Source organism: Hyperolius riggenbachi, chromosome 1 (genome assembly GCF_040937935.1).
Source record: "Hyperolius riggenbachi isolate aHypRig1 chromosome 1, aHypRig1.pri, whole genome shotgun sequence".
Taxonomy (NCBI): domain Eukaryota; kingdom Metazoa; phylum Chordata; class Amphibia; order Anura; family Hyperoliidae; genus Hyperolius; species Hyperolius riggenbachi.
The window spans coordinates 120340848-120357951 of NC_090646.1; the positions used below are offsets into that span (position 1 = coordinate 120340848).

General features: G+C 45.7%; 1 protein-coding gene across 10 annotated transcripts in view; it reads left to right on the plus strand.

The window, feature by feature from the left end:
• Nucleotides 1–17104, plus strand: part of TBC1D1 (TBC1 domain family member 1) — a 222096-nt gene that overhangs the window by 181892 nt on the left and 23100 nt on the right. For all 10 annotated transcript variants that reach the window (XM_068278440.1, XM_068278441.1, XM_068278442.1 and 7 more), the window contains 2 exons: nucleotides 4214–4399; nucleotides 12821–12982. In XM_068278440.1, the coding sequence (XP_068134541.1) occupies nucleotides 4214–4399; nucleotides 12821–12982 (348 nt within the window). The remainder of the gene's footprint in view (nucleotides 1–4213; nucleotides 4400–12820; nucleotides 12983–17104) is intronic.

The window sequence follows — 17104 nt, forward strand, 5'->3', positions numbered from 1 at the left end:
AATGTACTTCCTGTCCAGCAGGGAGCATGTCACTGGGTGGCGAGGGGTGTGTGTGGGGTGGTGCTATGTAAGTGACCCTGTCTGCACACTCTGTCGCAAGGTCATGAATGTAGTTTTTGGCTTTGTGATTTTTGTGAACATTTTGGCCAGGTGTAAAACAGTCCTAAATGTCTGTCAGATTCTGTCAATATGGATAGTTACTAAAAATGTCACCTTATTCAACCTGTCCATGGGACAACCCCAACATATACATGGGAAAGAACAAGGGTAAAATGTACCTAATCTGCCTCCATCTGCTATATTGCTCTGCTATACCTATACATTTATTGTCTTTCAAGAAATTGCACTTGGCATTAAAGAGGAGCTGTCAGCAATACTATCTTAGAAAAAAACACATAAGTAGATAAATACTTGCTCTACTTACATAACAGATGTATTGCACTGTCCATGTTTTGATTGTAGTGATTTTTCTATAGTAAAAAATTGAAATTTAATTGAAGCCAATCCTGATGTCATTTCCTCCCTTACTCTCCTCTGCCTGATTGTGTATGCATTGCCCGCCCTCCACTACAGAAAGTGCATTGATTCAGCCCGAGAAATATTGGCCAATCAGAGAAGAACAGAGATGTGGGAGGGGAAAACAAGAGGGAAAGAGGCTTCAGCCAATCAGGCTGAATTAGTTATGTCTGAGGGGAAATAAAGCAGCAAAAAAGGACAACCCAGCATGCCCTGCTACTTCCTTTGTGCTGCAATGTACAGAATAAGAGTCAGGTAAACTGGTGAATGATCATTTTTTTTGAAGAAAAGTAATAGTGATTTTTAACTTTTGGATTGCCAGGTTAGCATCCTTATTACTTGTTTACCAGATAAAAATAATTTATTTTTGTGCCAGACAGTTACTTTAAAAAAAAGTGTTTGATACAGAGCAAGCTGTTAGTGTAAAGAAAAAAACATGTGAAAAACATTTTGCTTTAAACAATGACTGTGTAGAAACTGTGTCACGTCACGTGTTGTAAAACGCTGGTAAACTTGGCAGCCTTGGATATAATTATTTAAAGTGATGATTGTGTACATGTACTAGCGGGGCCGTGCCACAGAGCAGCTGTGTGCAGCTTAACAAAGATCATGGAGTAGCTGAGATAAGATAACTGGGCATGGCCAATAAAGAGCTGTGAGGAGACTGACCGCACCTCTGTTTATAGAATGTTGGCAGTTCTCACCCATTGTGTGTGCTCAGCATGTTTGCACTTTCTTCAGCTGAACTCAGACAGCTCTGACGTTGTTTACTGTGAAGTTTGACCTCTGAAGTATGCCGCTTCCTTGTCCAGAGCTGGTAGCACCATTATTAAATATTAACAAAGTGTTGTGTTCCCACATTGAGCAATAGTGGGCTTAACTAAACAATGCCCATTTACTTAACTGGGTATCTTTTGTCCTTGGTCACCTGACTCTTTCCCGTAAGGAGGCCATACACGTATCTGTTTTTCCCAAAGTGATCAAATATGCTGGTTGTCTATTGCACCAGCATATCCAATCACTTCTCTTTCAATTGATTTTGGGCAGTTTGGACTATCTGTGTGAGTGGGTGGGGGTGGAAAGGGCATAGTGATTCCATGCCTGCAGTTCAGTCGACCCTGATCACAATCGGGTTCTTCTATGATTGAAAATCAATGAATCAGCTTGGCATCAGGCCGTTATTGATCCATGTATGGTTCTTTTTAGGGTGTGATTCCTTATACTAGGTACACAACGTGCAATTTACCGACCGATTAATCGGTCAAACTTTTTCAGATCTCTATGCACAAATTCAATCCCATTATTGATAAGGAGCAGATCGGACATGTCAGAAATTGAGTTCAACCCATCTGACTGGTTATTGTATGGTGTGTACCTAGCATTAACTTCTGTATACTCCAGCTGATAATCACCTTGTATTGACAAACTATCAGATCAAAATGATGGTATTGTCTATTGATCAGAAGTGGAATCTTCTGCTGATTTGACAAAAATCGATAAACGAAAGCTTAAAGGACAACTGAAATAAGAGGGATATGGAGGTTGCCATGTTTATTTCATTAAGCAATACCAGTTGCCTGGCTATCCTGCTGATCCTCTGCCTCTAATACTTTTTAGCCATAGACCCTGAACAAGCATAAAGCATATCGGGTGTTTCTGACATTATTGTCAGATCTGACAAGATTAGCTGCATGCTTGTTTCTGGTGTGATTCAAATACTACTGCAGCCCAATAAATTAGCAGGACTGCCAGGAAACTGGTATTGTTTAAAAAGGAAGTAAATGTGGCAGCCTCCATATTCTTCTCAGTTGTCCTTTTAATCAGTGGTTGTCATTAGATGGGGCAGTAAATATAGATTGGATGTGCACATCGCCCTGTGCAAATACCCTATACTTTAGTTGTATTTTAATGGGCTCAGCTACCCTCTTTAGCTCTGCAACCACTGCAAGGTTATAATAATAATAAACGAATGACGAATGGACGCCTGGCGCGTATTGGTTTCTCCATAGACCACAGTATAAATTGCGACTATGGAGTTCTGGGGACCTGAATTTGGGCACTCGGATGAAGCGCTCTGCTAATAGATGGCTAATTCCGCAACCAAACAGCAATGTGGTGCACCAGTTTGGTCAAGGCACTCAACTAACAGATAGCTGAGTACTCAAATGTGCTACCAAATGGTAATAAAGAGCACCCACTCAGCTAAGACTCAACTAAACAGTTGTAACAGTGGAGACAGCACCACAATCTACACTCGTGTAGTAGCAATGACAAGCGGGGAGGTTAGTGTTGGTAGTGGAGAGGGGGCAGATTAGTGTTGGCTGATAAGGGGGGTAGTTAGTTTTAGGAGAAGAGAATGAAGGTTCGTGTTAAGCACAGGAGGGGAGGTTAGTGTTAGGAGAGGAGAAGGGGAGGTTAGTGTTAGGAGAGGGGGAGGTTAGTGTTAGGAGAGGGGGAGGTTAGTGTTAGGAGAGGGGGAGGTTAGTGTTAGGAGAGGGGGAGGTTAGTGTTAGGAGAGGGGGAGGTTAGTGTTAGTGTTAGGAGAGGGGGAGGTTAGTGTTAGGAGAGGGGGAGGTTAGTGTTAGGAGAGGGGGAGGTTAGTGTTAGGAGAGGGGGAGGTTAGTGTTAGGAGAGGGGGAGGTTAGTGTTAGGAGAGGGGGAGGTTAGTGTTAGGAGAGGGGGAGGTTAGTGTTAGGAGAGGGGGAGGTTAGTGTTAGGAGAGGGGGAGGTTAGAGTTAGGAGAGGGGGGGTTAGTGTTAGGAGAGGGGGGGTTAGTGTTAGGAGAGGGGGAGGTTAGTGTTAGGAGAGGGGGAGGTTAGTGTTAGGAGAGGGGGGGGTTAGAGTTAGGAGGGGGGGGGGTTAGAGTTAGGAGAGGGGGGGGGGTTAGAGTTAGGAGAGGGGGGGGGGGTTAGAGTTAGGAGAGGGGGGGGGTTAGAGTTAGGAGAGGGGGAGGTTAGTGTTAGGAGAGGAGGAGGTTAGTGTTAGGAGAGGAGGAGGTTAGTGTTAGGAGAGGAGGAGGTTAGTGTTAGGAGAGGGGGAGGTTAGTGTTAGGAGAGGGGGAGGTTAGTGTTAGGAGAGGGGGAGGTTAGTGTTAGGAGAGGGGGAGGTTAGTGTTAGGAGAGGGGGAGGTTAGTGTTAGGAGAGGGGGAGGTTAGTGTTAGGAGAGGGGGAGGTTAGTGTTAGGAGAGGGGGAGGTTAGTGTTAGGAGAGGGGGAGGTTAGTGTTAGGAGAGGAGAGGGGGAGGTTAGTGTTAGGAGAGGGGGAGGTTAGTGTTAGGAGAGGGGGAGGTTAGTGTTAGGAGAGGAGAGGGAGTTCTTTGCTATGTAGGCCCCTGTGGGTAGATTTCTCTTCGCTAACTGTCCAGTCACTGGTAGAGGAACCTAGTACAATCTTTAGCACTTTGCCATACTAATAAAAAAATATGTAATCCTCTTTTCTTGCTTCCTTGTTTAAAAGGCATTTTATTGACACAAAGTGAAAATATCACCTAAGATAAAACTCAGTGAATTGCAAATGGGCCAAGCAGTCAGAAAAGTCTCATCAACAACACCCAAGCGGCATTATCCAGCTGACTGGATCACTGCATGATTTTTCCATTCTACCAAGAATAATGTAGCTGGAGTTCCACTGTAAAATGAGATTGGTCACGTTTTAGAAATAAAATAAATGTAAGTTTCTCTTTTCCTTCTTTCCACAGAACGTTCAGAACTGGGTGACCTACCCCCACGATCCCCTCTGCAGCCTGTCTGTGAAAATGGCCCCTTTGATTCAGTAGCGGCAGTCAGACACCGGACACCGGAGGAGCTGCGAGAGCTCTGGAAGAAAGCCATCTTACAACAGATCCTACTGCTCAGGATGGAAAAAGAAAACCAGAAACTGCAAGGTCTGTGGCCCCTGAGACTTCCCTGACACTGAGGCTGAGCTACACTCAGCAATAGGATTACTCCCCAGGTGGTCGGCACTCCATTCCAGAGCACTGCAGACAAATTGCAGCAGAAAATTTATTCTCAAGATTATATTACACCTCTTCAGTAGCTGTAAATGAAGATTATGCTGGAAAATTGAGTAGTAAGGACTAGAATGTACACAGTTCAGGCAGTAGCTGTCCAGAGATATCAGTTGGGGACACTGGCAGTCCTGAGATATCAGTGCTGGCCTCCAATGAAATGCTGTATGTGTGTAAGTATGCACACACTGTTTTTGTCAGACCAGACAGTACTCATTCCATTTACATCACTGTGGCACAAGATGGGGTTTTGTGTGTGTGTGTGTGTGTGTGTGTGTGTGTGTGTGTGTGTGTGTGTGTGTGTGTGTGTGTGTGTGTGTGTGTGTGTGTGTGTGTGTGTGTGTATGCGCCATGTGACTAGTGTTAGTTGTCCTCAGTGATTCCTATGGTGGCCGTGCACTCAGATTTCTCCCCTCCTATATATGGCCAATTCGATCGCTCTGACCAAATCGGCTAGAAATTCATGATTTATGTGACCTGAATGATAGATTTCTGGCCGATCGGTCCAGACTAAAAATGTAACTTGATCATTGGCAGGTCGAAAGCGGTGGCAGATCGGCGGCCCATAGTATTGCACTGCATTGAACACTGCAATAATGCAGCTCAATAGACTTTTAATAGATTTCAACCTTAAATCTTTTGAAAATCTGTTCCTAGTGTGTGGAACACATCCGATTACTGTCAGATTCAATCTGCCAGGAATGTATGTGATGGTCAAATCTGGTAGAAATCTATAAGCATATGGCCAGCTTTAAAATCCAGCTTGGTGGATCTCTGTAGCTATACAGCTGATCACCTCTGCCATTGAAGAAACAGAAGCCCTCACGTGAGTCTCTGACATCGGTTTGCATGCATTAGGTTTTAAGCTGGCCATTACTCATCCTGGCTTAGCTATGGCCTAGATGGGCAAGTCTCCTGCAACCACTTAAAGGGAACCTGAAGCGAGAGGGACATGGAGGCTGCCATATTTATTTCCTTTTAAGCAATACAAGTTGCTTGACTATATTGCTGATCTTCTGCCTCTAATACTTTTAGCCATAGACCCTTTAGCAAGCATGAGGCAGATTTTGGCAAATCTGACAAGATCAGCATCATGCTTGTTTAGAGTATGTGATTCTGACACTACTGCAGCCAAATAGATCATCAGGGCTGCCAGGCAACTGGTATTGTCTCAGAAGGAAGGAAAGAGGGTGCTTGGGAGCTGCCCGTGCCCAAACCTGATGGGCTATAAAGCATGTAGTGATAGGCCACATGCAGCCCCAGGGTTGTCATTGTGTATATACATATTGTGGGCGGTCTCCTCTCCTCACCCCCTTCCTCCACCCATATAGGACACACAGGCTCAGCCAAGTACACCTGTGCTGCAACACATCCAACTATTATTGAACGTCTGTACCTGGCTTTCTTCACAGTCCTGTCTCTCCATCCTCTTGTTTACCCAGACTGAGGTGTGTATTTAATGGATGAAACCTGGCCAACGAGGAAGCAGGAAAACGTGTTATGAACAGATTATAAACTGATAGAGGGACAAAAGGGCCTTGGTGTAGTATAAAAGTGAGCTGCTGGTTATGGTTTTGTAGTAGCCAACAATGTAATCTGATCTGTAACATGAATTTTCATGGTTGTGTGGCCTTGTAGAACAGTAAGGATTAAATATAGCTTGTTTCCTTAACCCCAGGGAGATGGTGGGGGGGGGGGGGGGGGGGGAGCGGCAATCTTTTTTTTTTTTTTTTTTTTTTTTGTGTCAAAATCTTATGTTTTAAAATTAGATCTTTCTATTTGTTGAATTAACCAGTTCAGGACCACAGGCTTACACCCCCCTAGTGATGGGCTATTTTTTACAATTTGGTGCTCTGCAGCTTTAACTGCTCACTGCAGAGCCATACAACTAAGCACGCAAGTGAATCCCCCCTGCCTTTTCTGCCCACAAACAGAGCTTTCTGTTGGTGGGCTCTGATCGCTGGTGCTATGTTTATTTTTATTTTTTATTAATTTGTTTGTATTTTATTTTAATAAAATTGTTTATTTTTCTTTTCCTTCTCTCTCCCTCCCCCCACCAGCCAATCATGGCAATCCTCTAGGCATCAGCCTATGAGAGGAGATTGTGATCGGAGCCTCTCCAGGGGACCGCCGAGTGACACGGCTGTCCCCAGTAGTACAGTGTTGCAGTAGATCTCAGCACTGTACAATGTAAATAAATGGCAGTTTTGCCATCTAACAGTCTGCTAGCTGCGATCGTGGCTGGTAGACTGATGACAGGGCAGAGCTCCGTCACTCAAACTTAGATGCACGCGCCTTGGCATGCACGATTCCCTGTAAAACCCCGCCCCAGGACTTGACGCCTTTTGGCGTTAGGCGGTCCTGGGGCTGCCACCTTCCTGTCGCCTATCAGCATTAGGCGGTCTGGCAGAAGTTAGTGTAACCTCAGACAAAATGTTTTATTTTAGTTCTGGATAACATGAGTGGCACATCAAAACTTCCAACTGTTTTCTATGGTTGCCATAGTCCTTGGTGTTTTCTTCTGTCCCTTTTGACAGTTGAAACTGCCTCAGTACATGATATAAATTTCTAGATGATGTTGTTCCCAGAACAAGAGTTGGTTATAAATCTTCCTAATGGTGGCCATACATGGTACAATAAAAATGTTCGATTATCCTGTTTATTCGATCTAAATGATCGGATCGAAAGTTGAAAATATTTTTTTTTTATCAAGAAATTTGAAAGATTATCCCGTTTTTTCGAGAAAAATCTGATCGGACATGCTGGAAAAATCTTTATATTCGATCTAACGGAACAGTCAAACTAAATTATCTAATCGAAAAAAAATTAAAAATTGTACCATGTATGGCCACCTTAAGTGCCACCTGTTCTTGTTACAAATGCCACAGGTGGTTTCTTCTGCGAAATTTCGTCTGATGTACTGTTGTGTCATCTGTGTTTATCAAAAAGTGAGGGAAAGTCTCTCCATGGAAACACAGACTGCAGAAAGGGCTTAGAATTGAACGACTGTCAAAACCTGACATAATGAACAGTGCTGCCTCACTACTCTCTCAGCTGAACAGAATACCCAAGCAGCTTGGGGTGACCCAGAACCACTAAGAAAGTATAGAGGACTAAGAGACCCAAAAACCCTCCTGCTAAAAAGTAACATAAAACAGAAGGTATTTGCTATAATTCCGCTTCAAGTGAGCAACTGTGGTTTCCCACAATGCATTACTACTGAATATGCAAATGATCTCTTTATTCCCCTTAAGCCAGGCTTACATACAGAACCACTGGTGCATAGCAAGCCTATAGCTTATACATTTTACAGAGCCATGACCCAACATGCATACAGCTTGTTTAGGACTTTTGTTCCTCATCAGTGCATGGCAGGGATTGATATGACTCTATGGGATATAGCTTGGACCAGTACAATGGAATACCCATAATCAAAGGAGCAGAAAAGTCAGGCACTATGGTTTAATGGTAAGCAAGTGGCACAAATATAAATCTTGACAGTGCATGAAAAATTGTTGCAAAATCAAAATAAAGTCCAAGGCTGTACCTGGGTGTTGGTGGGAGGCAGCGGTGGTGGGCGCCAATAAGGTGCACGGCCTAACGACCGTTTCGCATGGGCTAACGCCAAGCTTCTTCTGAGGTTAGTGCACGGGGTGCTAAAACATCGGCGGGGTTAAATGCGCATTTGCCAGATGACGCGCATCCTGTCCGCCGTAGAGGACCCGCCTCCATGTTAACGTCACCACCATAGCGCCCGGATGCAGGACTAGAAGACGCTTGGTGGAACGCATAGTCGCATAGGGGCCGCGTGCAATCTACGCGGTGACGCGTTGCACTGCGGTCTGCAAGACTGCGTCTACCAAGGGGTAGTGGGTGTAGAGGACGGTTGCTATGGCCACCAGGAAACTCCGCCTTGCGGAGCTGCGTGGCCTAGCAACAAGCAACGCCATAGACACAGGCTCGCATTGCAAGCACGGAGCATGCAGAGACTTGCGAGTAAGTGCGCATATGGACATGATAGTCCTCAAGTCAAAAGGTGGAAGTCGAAAATAGTTCACGAATCCCTGCTTATTAGCATAATGACTGCCACTTAGCCTGAAAAAGGGCACGAATTTGGTATGACGTGTAAGGAGGATAGGGATACAGTGTCCCAAGAAAAGTGAGGGAAGGTGAGGAAGGGGGAGTGGAGGTGTGTAAGTGAAGAAAAGGGGGAGGAACAAGGTGGAAGGGAAAAGAGAAAGAATGGAACACTGTGGTATCAGAGAAAAAGTGTGGGATAAAGAGGTATCGAGAAAACGAGCACCACAGAAAAGAGGCACTATTGGGTCGCAACGTGGCCTGTCATGTATAAAAAAGGACACATATATTTTATTATAGAACGTTATCTACAAAGTGTTATAGAACACTAATAGAGATATAGAATGCATATTAATTCAAGGAGAATAAATACTGACATAATGGCCATGGTGAGAACCAACCAGGGCAACAATAATAGCGGGCCAGAGATGAGCCATGAAGCACCAGGAAAATTAAGGATCCGAGAAGCATGCAAGATCAACGTAGTCGTTGAGACCCAGAGCCCCCATAGAATTGGTGCGTAAGATCCAATGCGCTTCCTGTCTAAGTAAAAGTTCTGACAACAACCCCTTCCGTCCAGCTTTGAGGATGTGGTCCAGATATGTGGACGACGTCCTGGCTTTTTGGTCGGGGGGTGTTCCATTCCTACAGAGTTTCTTGGAGTACCTAAATCAGAATGAAGTTAACATGCAATTTACTATGGAATGGTCAGAAGAGAAGATCTGCTTCCTTGGTCTTGAACTGGCCGTTACACAGAGTGGTGTGGTGACGAGGGGCTATCGTAAGCCCACCGCCTCTAACACCATCCTACATCGTAACAGCTACCATCCTAAACACGTTACAGAATCTCTTCATTTTGGACAGTTTCTGCGTTTACGCAGAAACAATACCAATTTGGAGGACTTCACCAAACAGGCAGAAGAGCTCAAAGTGAGACTTCTTGCCCGAGGTTATAGTGAGAAGAGCCTCGATGCAGCCATTAGAAAAGCTATGGACAGAGATAGGCTGGAGCTGGTGAAAAGAAAAGAAAATAAGAAATCTTCAAAAGGCCCGGGAGTATTTTCATTTGAATTCTCCCCCATGGCCAAACAAATCAAGTGGACCTTTAGTAAAAACTGGTCCCTTTTGTTGGAAGATCCTATCTTGAAGGATGTTCTACCACCCCAGCCACTTGTAGCCTTCAAAAGGGCACCCACGATTGGTGATCTTCTGATGCACAGCAATTTCCGGGAAGCTCCACAGCGCACCTGGTTGAGTGATTTTGCTTCTACAGGAAACCACAGATGTGGCTTCTGCAAAGCCTGTCCCCTAATAAAAACCGGCAAATCTTTCCAATTGGGTCCAGTTCAGTGTAGCATCCCATTCTTCGCTACATGTAGGAGCAAATTTGTTGTATACGCCATGTGGTGTCCTTGCCAACGTTTTTACATTGGTAAGACGACCAGAATGGTCAAAGAACGTATTTTAGAACACGTTCGCCTTCTTCCCGAAAACAAAGGTTGTCCACGAATTGTTGAGCATATGTCCACAGCCCACAATGGCAACCCAAGTCTTCTTTCTTTTGCCTGCATTGACGTGTGCAATACCCCACGTAGGGGCGGTGATCGTAAAAAACTTTTACTTAGACAGGAAGCGCATTGGATCTTACGCACCAATGCTATGGGGGCTCTGGGTCTCAACGACTACGTTGATCTTGCATGCTTCTTGGATCCTTAATTTTCCTGGTGCTTCATGGCTCATCTCTGGCCCGCTATTATTGTTGCCATGGTTGGTTCTCACCATGGCCATTATGTCAGTATTTATTCTCCTTGAATTAATATGCATTCTATATCTCTATTAGTGTTCTATAACACTTTGTAGATAACGTTCTATAATAAAATATATGTGTCCTTTTTTATACATGACAGGCCACGTTGCGACCCAATAGTGCCTCTTTTCTGTGGTGCTCGTTTTCTCGATACCTCTTTATCCCACACTTTTTCTCTGATACCACAGTGTTCCATTCTTTCTCTTTTCCCTTCCACCTTGTTCCTCCCCCTTTTCTTCACTTACACACCTCCACTCCCCCTTCCTCACCTTCCCTCACTTTTCTTGGGACACTGTATCCCTATCCTCCTTACACGTCATACCAAATTCGTGCCCTTTTTCAGGCTAAGTGGCAGTCATTATGCTAATAAGCAGGGATTCGTGAACTATTTTCGACTTCCACCTTTTGACTTGAGGACTATCATGTCCATATGCGCACTTACTCGCAAGTCTCTGCATGCTCCGTGCTTGCAATGCGAGCCTGTGTCTATGGCGTTGCTTGTTGCTAGGCCACGCAGCTCCGCAAGGCGGAGTTTCCTGGTGGCCATAGCAACCGTCCTCTACACCCACTACCCCTTGGTGGACGCAGTCTTGCGGACCGCAGTGCAACGCGTCACCGCGTAGATTGCACGCGGCCCCTATGCGACTATGCGTTCCACCAAGCGTCTTCTAGTCCTGCATCCGGGCGCTATGGTGGTGACGTTAACATGGAGGCGGGTCCTCTACGGCGGACAGGATGCGCGTCATCTGGCAGACGCGCATTTAACCCCGCCGATGTTTTAGCACCCCGTGCACTAACCTCAGAAGAAGCTTGGCGTTAGCCCATGCGAAACGGTCGTTAGGCCGTGCACCTTATTGGCGCCCACCACCGCTGCCTCCCACCAACACCCAGGTACAGCCTTGGACTTTATTTTGATTTTGCAACAATTTTTCATGCACTGTCAAGATTTATATTTGTGCCACTTGCTTACCATTAAACCATAGTGCCTGACTTTTCTGCTCCTTTGATTATTGCTACAGTTCTACTATACGTCATGAGCACATAGTTTTTTGGGTGTTGCAGCTGTTGCCCGATATCTACAGCGTTTACCCGAGTGCCTGCCAGCTCTTCTATATCCAATGGAATACCCAAGCAGCTCAGGGTGACCCAGAACTCTCTCAACTGTGACTGAGACCAGCTAGCACAGGTCCTGCTGCAGTATAGAACAGTAGAACTGCAACCATACTTAGACCTAGAGCTGATCTGCAGATAATGGGTAACGAAGAAACAGTCATGACCCCTCACACTTGATCCCACACCAGACTCTGCATGGGAGTGGGCAGCCAGGTTGGCAGGCAAGGGCCTTTCTTCAGAGTGAGGTCATGCCTCTGCCCTCCCACCGAACTACTTTCCTGGTGGTTTGTAAAGCCAACTATGATATTTAAAGGCCCGACCAGAGCCGGGACAAGGTACTCCAGCACCCAAGGCTCAGGCACCAAAGTACGCCCCCTCACCCCAGCCGTCACACACTGATTGCTATTAGACTAAGAGGCTCTCCAGGGCCCCCAACCCCCACAACACCGTAATCTCTCGTTATCTGGCTTGCAGTCACTGACATGTATCCCCTTTTCTTATTTCTCTCTGCTTCAAACACAATAAGGGAATGATAGCTGAGTGAGTTGTGCGCCCCCTCCTACACTGCGCCTGAGGCTGGAGCCTCTCTCGCCTCGGCCCGGCCCTGGACCCAACAGATAACATGGTACATAGCAGTGGGTACAAGCTTGTCTTTTACATGTGACTACAGCAGCCAGTATCTCCGCAACATCACAACTGATAATGTGACAGTTGTCATAAGCTAAAGGAAATTCCAGCCAAACTTGCCGCAATGCAGGAAGATGGATCCGACGAAGACCCCCTCCGGGCGAGTGTTCATCGATCAATCTTCCAGTCGAGTAGTATGTGCGACGGCACATGGCGGGCGCGAATGGGTCAAGCGAGCTCAGTACTTTGCACAGAGTTGTCGGGGATCTTAAAGATCTGATCCGTCGTTATCACAGCGCAACACTAAACGAGGTTCACAGGAACGTGCGCTGTACCCACAACGTGAGATGACAGAAATGGTCACTCAACGTATCGCTGGTTGTCAGGAAAAGTGTGTCGTGGGTACGGGCCATAAGTGCATTGTGTACATGGGTGGGATTTTGGTGCAATTCAATCTAGAAATGGGTGCAAGTAAGAGAAATAATATTCATATTCTTTTTATCATATTTAAAGAAAATTGCTGTTTTTAAACGGAAAGGCGATTTAAAATCGTAACAAACTTTATGAGCAGTTAAATTTGTAAACGAAAAAGACAAGATTCATTCATTTTCTCCCCTTAAAAATCAAGCTCCAAGCTGTGTTGGGTCCTAATCATTGGTTTGTTTTCCACACAGCCTCAGAAAACGATTTGCTGAATAAACGGCTAAAGCTGGACTATGAAGAGATCACGCCCTGCTTGAAGGACGTGACACTGGTGTGGGAGAAGATGCTCAGCAATCCTGGAAGATCAAAAATTAAGGCTGATATGGAAAAAATTCATGCTGCGGTGGGGCAAGGTAATTCTATCTGGTCTGCGCAGTAGGGTGTGTTTATTGATCTATATGCACTATACATTTTCTGTTCATAGGTTCCTGAATGTACGATTGTATGTCTTCGATTTTGCACCGTTAAACAACTCACAAGTCACTTTTTTTTTTAGAAGAATCTTAGCTATTATCTATGGCAGAGGGGTAGCATTAGAGGGAACAGCTCCTCCAGGTGATGGGGGACCAGGGATGTAGGGGGCCCCAACTTCTTATCTCTCCTCCAGTGCAGAAGTCTGCCCCTCCAGAGCTGTGGATGGGGCAAGTTATGGTGACAGAGCTGTTATGGAGGGATCATGATGATTGCTGGAAGTGCTTATTGCTGCCTTAATAATATTATTGATTTAAAAAGCGCCAACATATTCCGTGGCGCTGTACAAAGTAAGAAACGAGCATGGAGTACATAGTAATACAGACAATGGTGTACACCAATATACAAGATACATAATTAGTGACAAAATACAAAAATGATACAAAATACAGAATTGGTAATGACAGTGATAAAAGTAACATGATGAATAAAATATGATTTCCAAGACACAAAGGGCAGGAGAGCCCTGCCCTTGCAAGCTTACAATCTAAAAGGAGTAGGGGGTGGGGAGGAGGGGAGAGAGACAAGAGGAGGGATACAGCCATTTCAAGTTCCAATTCTTCAAATATTGCATCTAGCTATCAGTTTCGGACTACTGTGCCATGTTTGACCACACCTAACCTTGAGACAAAGACATGATTTTTCACTACTCGTGTATTCTAAACTTTCAGTTCCTAGAGTACTTGGTCATGTCACTGTCTCTCTACCATAGCCTAGGACATACATGTCAAACTCCGGTGTCTCCAGCTGCTCTAACACATGGTGGACTAAAATTTAGTCATGCCCCTAGACCTGGCCACAAACAGGGAGGCGGGGTGGGGATCCTCCTCTCTGAACACTGCTCCTTTAAGCCACTCACACCACTGCCCACACTCTCACTCTCATCCTTTGAAGTTCATGCTGTCCGTCTCTACTCTCCATACCACATTCAGATTGCTGTTATCTACCGCCCGCCCGGTCCAGCCTCTACTTTCATTGATCACTTTTCAGCATGGCTTCTCCAGTTCCTCTCCACTGATATACCCTCTATCATCATTGGAGATTTTAATATACCCATCGACACTAACTGCTCTACTGCCACCAAACTGCACTCTCTCACCTCCTCGTTTGACCTCGCCCAATGGTCCTCCACTTCCACCCACAAAGACTGCCACACTCTCGACCTTGTCTTTACCCGCCTCTGCTCTATTTCAAGCTTCCATAACACTCCACTTCCCCTCTCAGACCACAACCTTCTTACCTTCTCAATCAATTCTTCTCTACCATCAACTCCTCCAACACTACACCATCCGGTCATGCGCAGGAACTACCGCAACCTGGATCTGAATACCCTGACTGAAGCCTTGCAACCTCTAAGTACTCTGTCATCCTACACTGACCCAGAGGCAGCATCCAGTTACTTATTTAGTGTAGTCTCCTCTGCCATGAATTCAGCTGCCCCACTCACCACCACCCGCCCCCGCCAAACTAACAGGCAGCCCTGGCTCACTGAACAAATCAAACAGCTGAAAAGGCGCTCCAGGGTGGCAGAAAGGTGCTGGAGAAAGAGCACTGCTATAGAGGACTTCCTCCACTACAAACAAACTATGCAGGAGCTCAGGGATGCCCTCACCTCTGCTAAGCAGTCTTATTTCTCCTCGCTCATTTCTTCACAGTCCCACAACCCAAAACAATTGTTCAACACCTTTAACTCCCTACTTCATCCCCCACCTCCTCCCACCACCACATGTCTGTCAGCTGACGACTTTGCATCATACTTTACAAGCAAGATTGATGCAATACATAATAGCTTCAACACGCAACCACTTTTACCAGCTCAACCATCACCTATAGATTCCTTCTGTCCGCCTGCATCCTCGCCCACTACTAACTGCCTTCCCCCCGATCCACAAGACCACTCTCCCACTCTAATATCTTTTACCACACTCACTGAACAGTGTCTTTCCTCACTACTCTCCAAAGCTCCTCTCACTACCTGTGCCCTGGACCCCATTCCCTCCCATCTAATCCCCCAGCTTTCCTCCTCCCTTAATCCCGCTCTAACAACTCTATTCAATCTTTCTATCTCCACTGGCACTTTTCCTTCCTTATTCAAACAAGCTATTATCACACCACTTATCAAAAAAACCCTCTCTTGATCCAGCTTCTCTATCCAATTACCGGCCTGTCTCACTCCTCCCCTTTGCTTCTAAACTGCTGGAATGTCACATCCATTCAGAATTGTCTGCCTTTCTCTCTACCAATTCCTTACTTGACCCCTTTCAATCTGGATTCCGCACACACCATTCCACTGAAACTGTCCTCGCGAAAGTTGCTAATGACCTACTGGTAGCTAAATCCAAAGGCCAGTTCTCCATTCTAATACTCCTTGACCTCTCCTCTGCCTTTGACACGGTTGATCATGCTCTGCTTCTGCAGACACTGACATCATTAGGAATCAAGGGACAAGCACATTTCTGGATCTCCTCTTATCTCTCTGGACGCTCTTACACTGTGTCCTTCTCTAACACCAATTCCTCCCCACGCCCACTGTCTGTTGGTGTTCCTCAAGGCTCTGTTCTTGGGCCACTTCTTTTCTCAGTCTAGACCCGTAGCCTGGGACAACTAATTAATTCTTTTGGCTTCCAGTATCACCTCTATGCGGATGACACCCAAATCTATCTCTCAGCTCCTGATCTGGCATCACTACTATCTAGACTGTCTACGGGCCATTTCTGCATTTATGTCCTCCCGCTTCCTCAAACTTAACATGAGTAAAACGGAAATTGTGATTTTTCCACCATCGCTATCTACACCTCCACCAATTGCAACCATAACGGTAGACAACACCCCAATCACCTCAACCACTAAGGCCCGCTGCTTGGGGGTTATACTCGACTCAGAGCTCTCCTTTAAACCTCACATTGCCTCATTAACCACCACCTGCTATTTCCAGCTCAAAAATATATTCCGTATCCGTCCCCTCCTCACACAAGAGGCCACCAAGATGCTTGTACATGCCTTAATCATCTCCCTCCTAGACTACTGCAACACCCTGCTCTGTGGGCTACCACAAAAAAGGCTAGCACCTCTCCAATCCCTTCTAAATTCAGCGGCCCGCCTCATTCACCTCTCCACACGCTCTTCCGATGCAGCCCCACTATGCCGTTCTCTCCACTGGTTACCGATTACCCAGAGGATCCAGTTCAAACTCCTGACTCTAACATACAAAGCCCTCCATGAGTTGTGCCCTCCATACATCTCATCACTAATCTCCAGATATTGTCCCTCCCGCAACCTCCGCTCCTCCCAAGAAATTCTCCTGGCCTCTAAGCTGATCACCTCCTCTCATGCTCGCATCCAAGACATTACACGAGCATCATCTCTTATCTGGAACTTTCTTCCACAGCCTGTACGTCATGCTCCAAACCTGGACATCTTCAAACGCACTCTTAAAACACACCTTTTCAGACAAGCTTATAACATTCTATAGCCCTTATTTACTTATTTGACACAATGTAATCAGAGGCAAAGGGTCACTGCCTCATCCATCCTCCACCCCCTTACCTAATGTGTCCCCCACTACCCACTAGATTGTAAGCTCGCAAGGGCAGGATCCTCCTCCTAATGTTTACTGTTTTTGTCACAATATTTGTGCTGCTTGGAACTCTGTTTTACAATTTGTTAGTATATCTATGTTCCCCTTGTCGTCTTATTGTGCTTTGTAAAGAGCTGCGGAATATGTTGGTGCTATATAAATAAAAAATAATAATAATAACTCTGGCCCATGGGCCAAATATGGCCCTCAGAGCCATTAAATTTGGCCCCCAAGTGGTTTCCCAACTCTGCATTATGTTTGGCCCACTCTAGGCCACCAGGGAAGCTATACTGGAGGTGAAGTCTTGGATCACCAGGAATGCCATATAGGGGAAGGAGGGAGGACCACTAGACATCAGGGAACTGCATAGGGGTTTGAGGGGACCATTAGACACCTGGGAACTTAATAATGGAGGAAGGTGCCCATT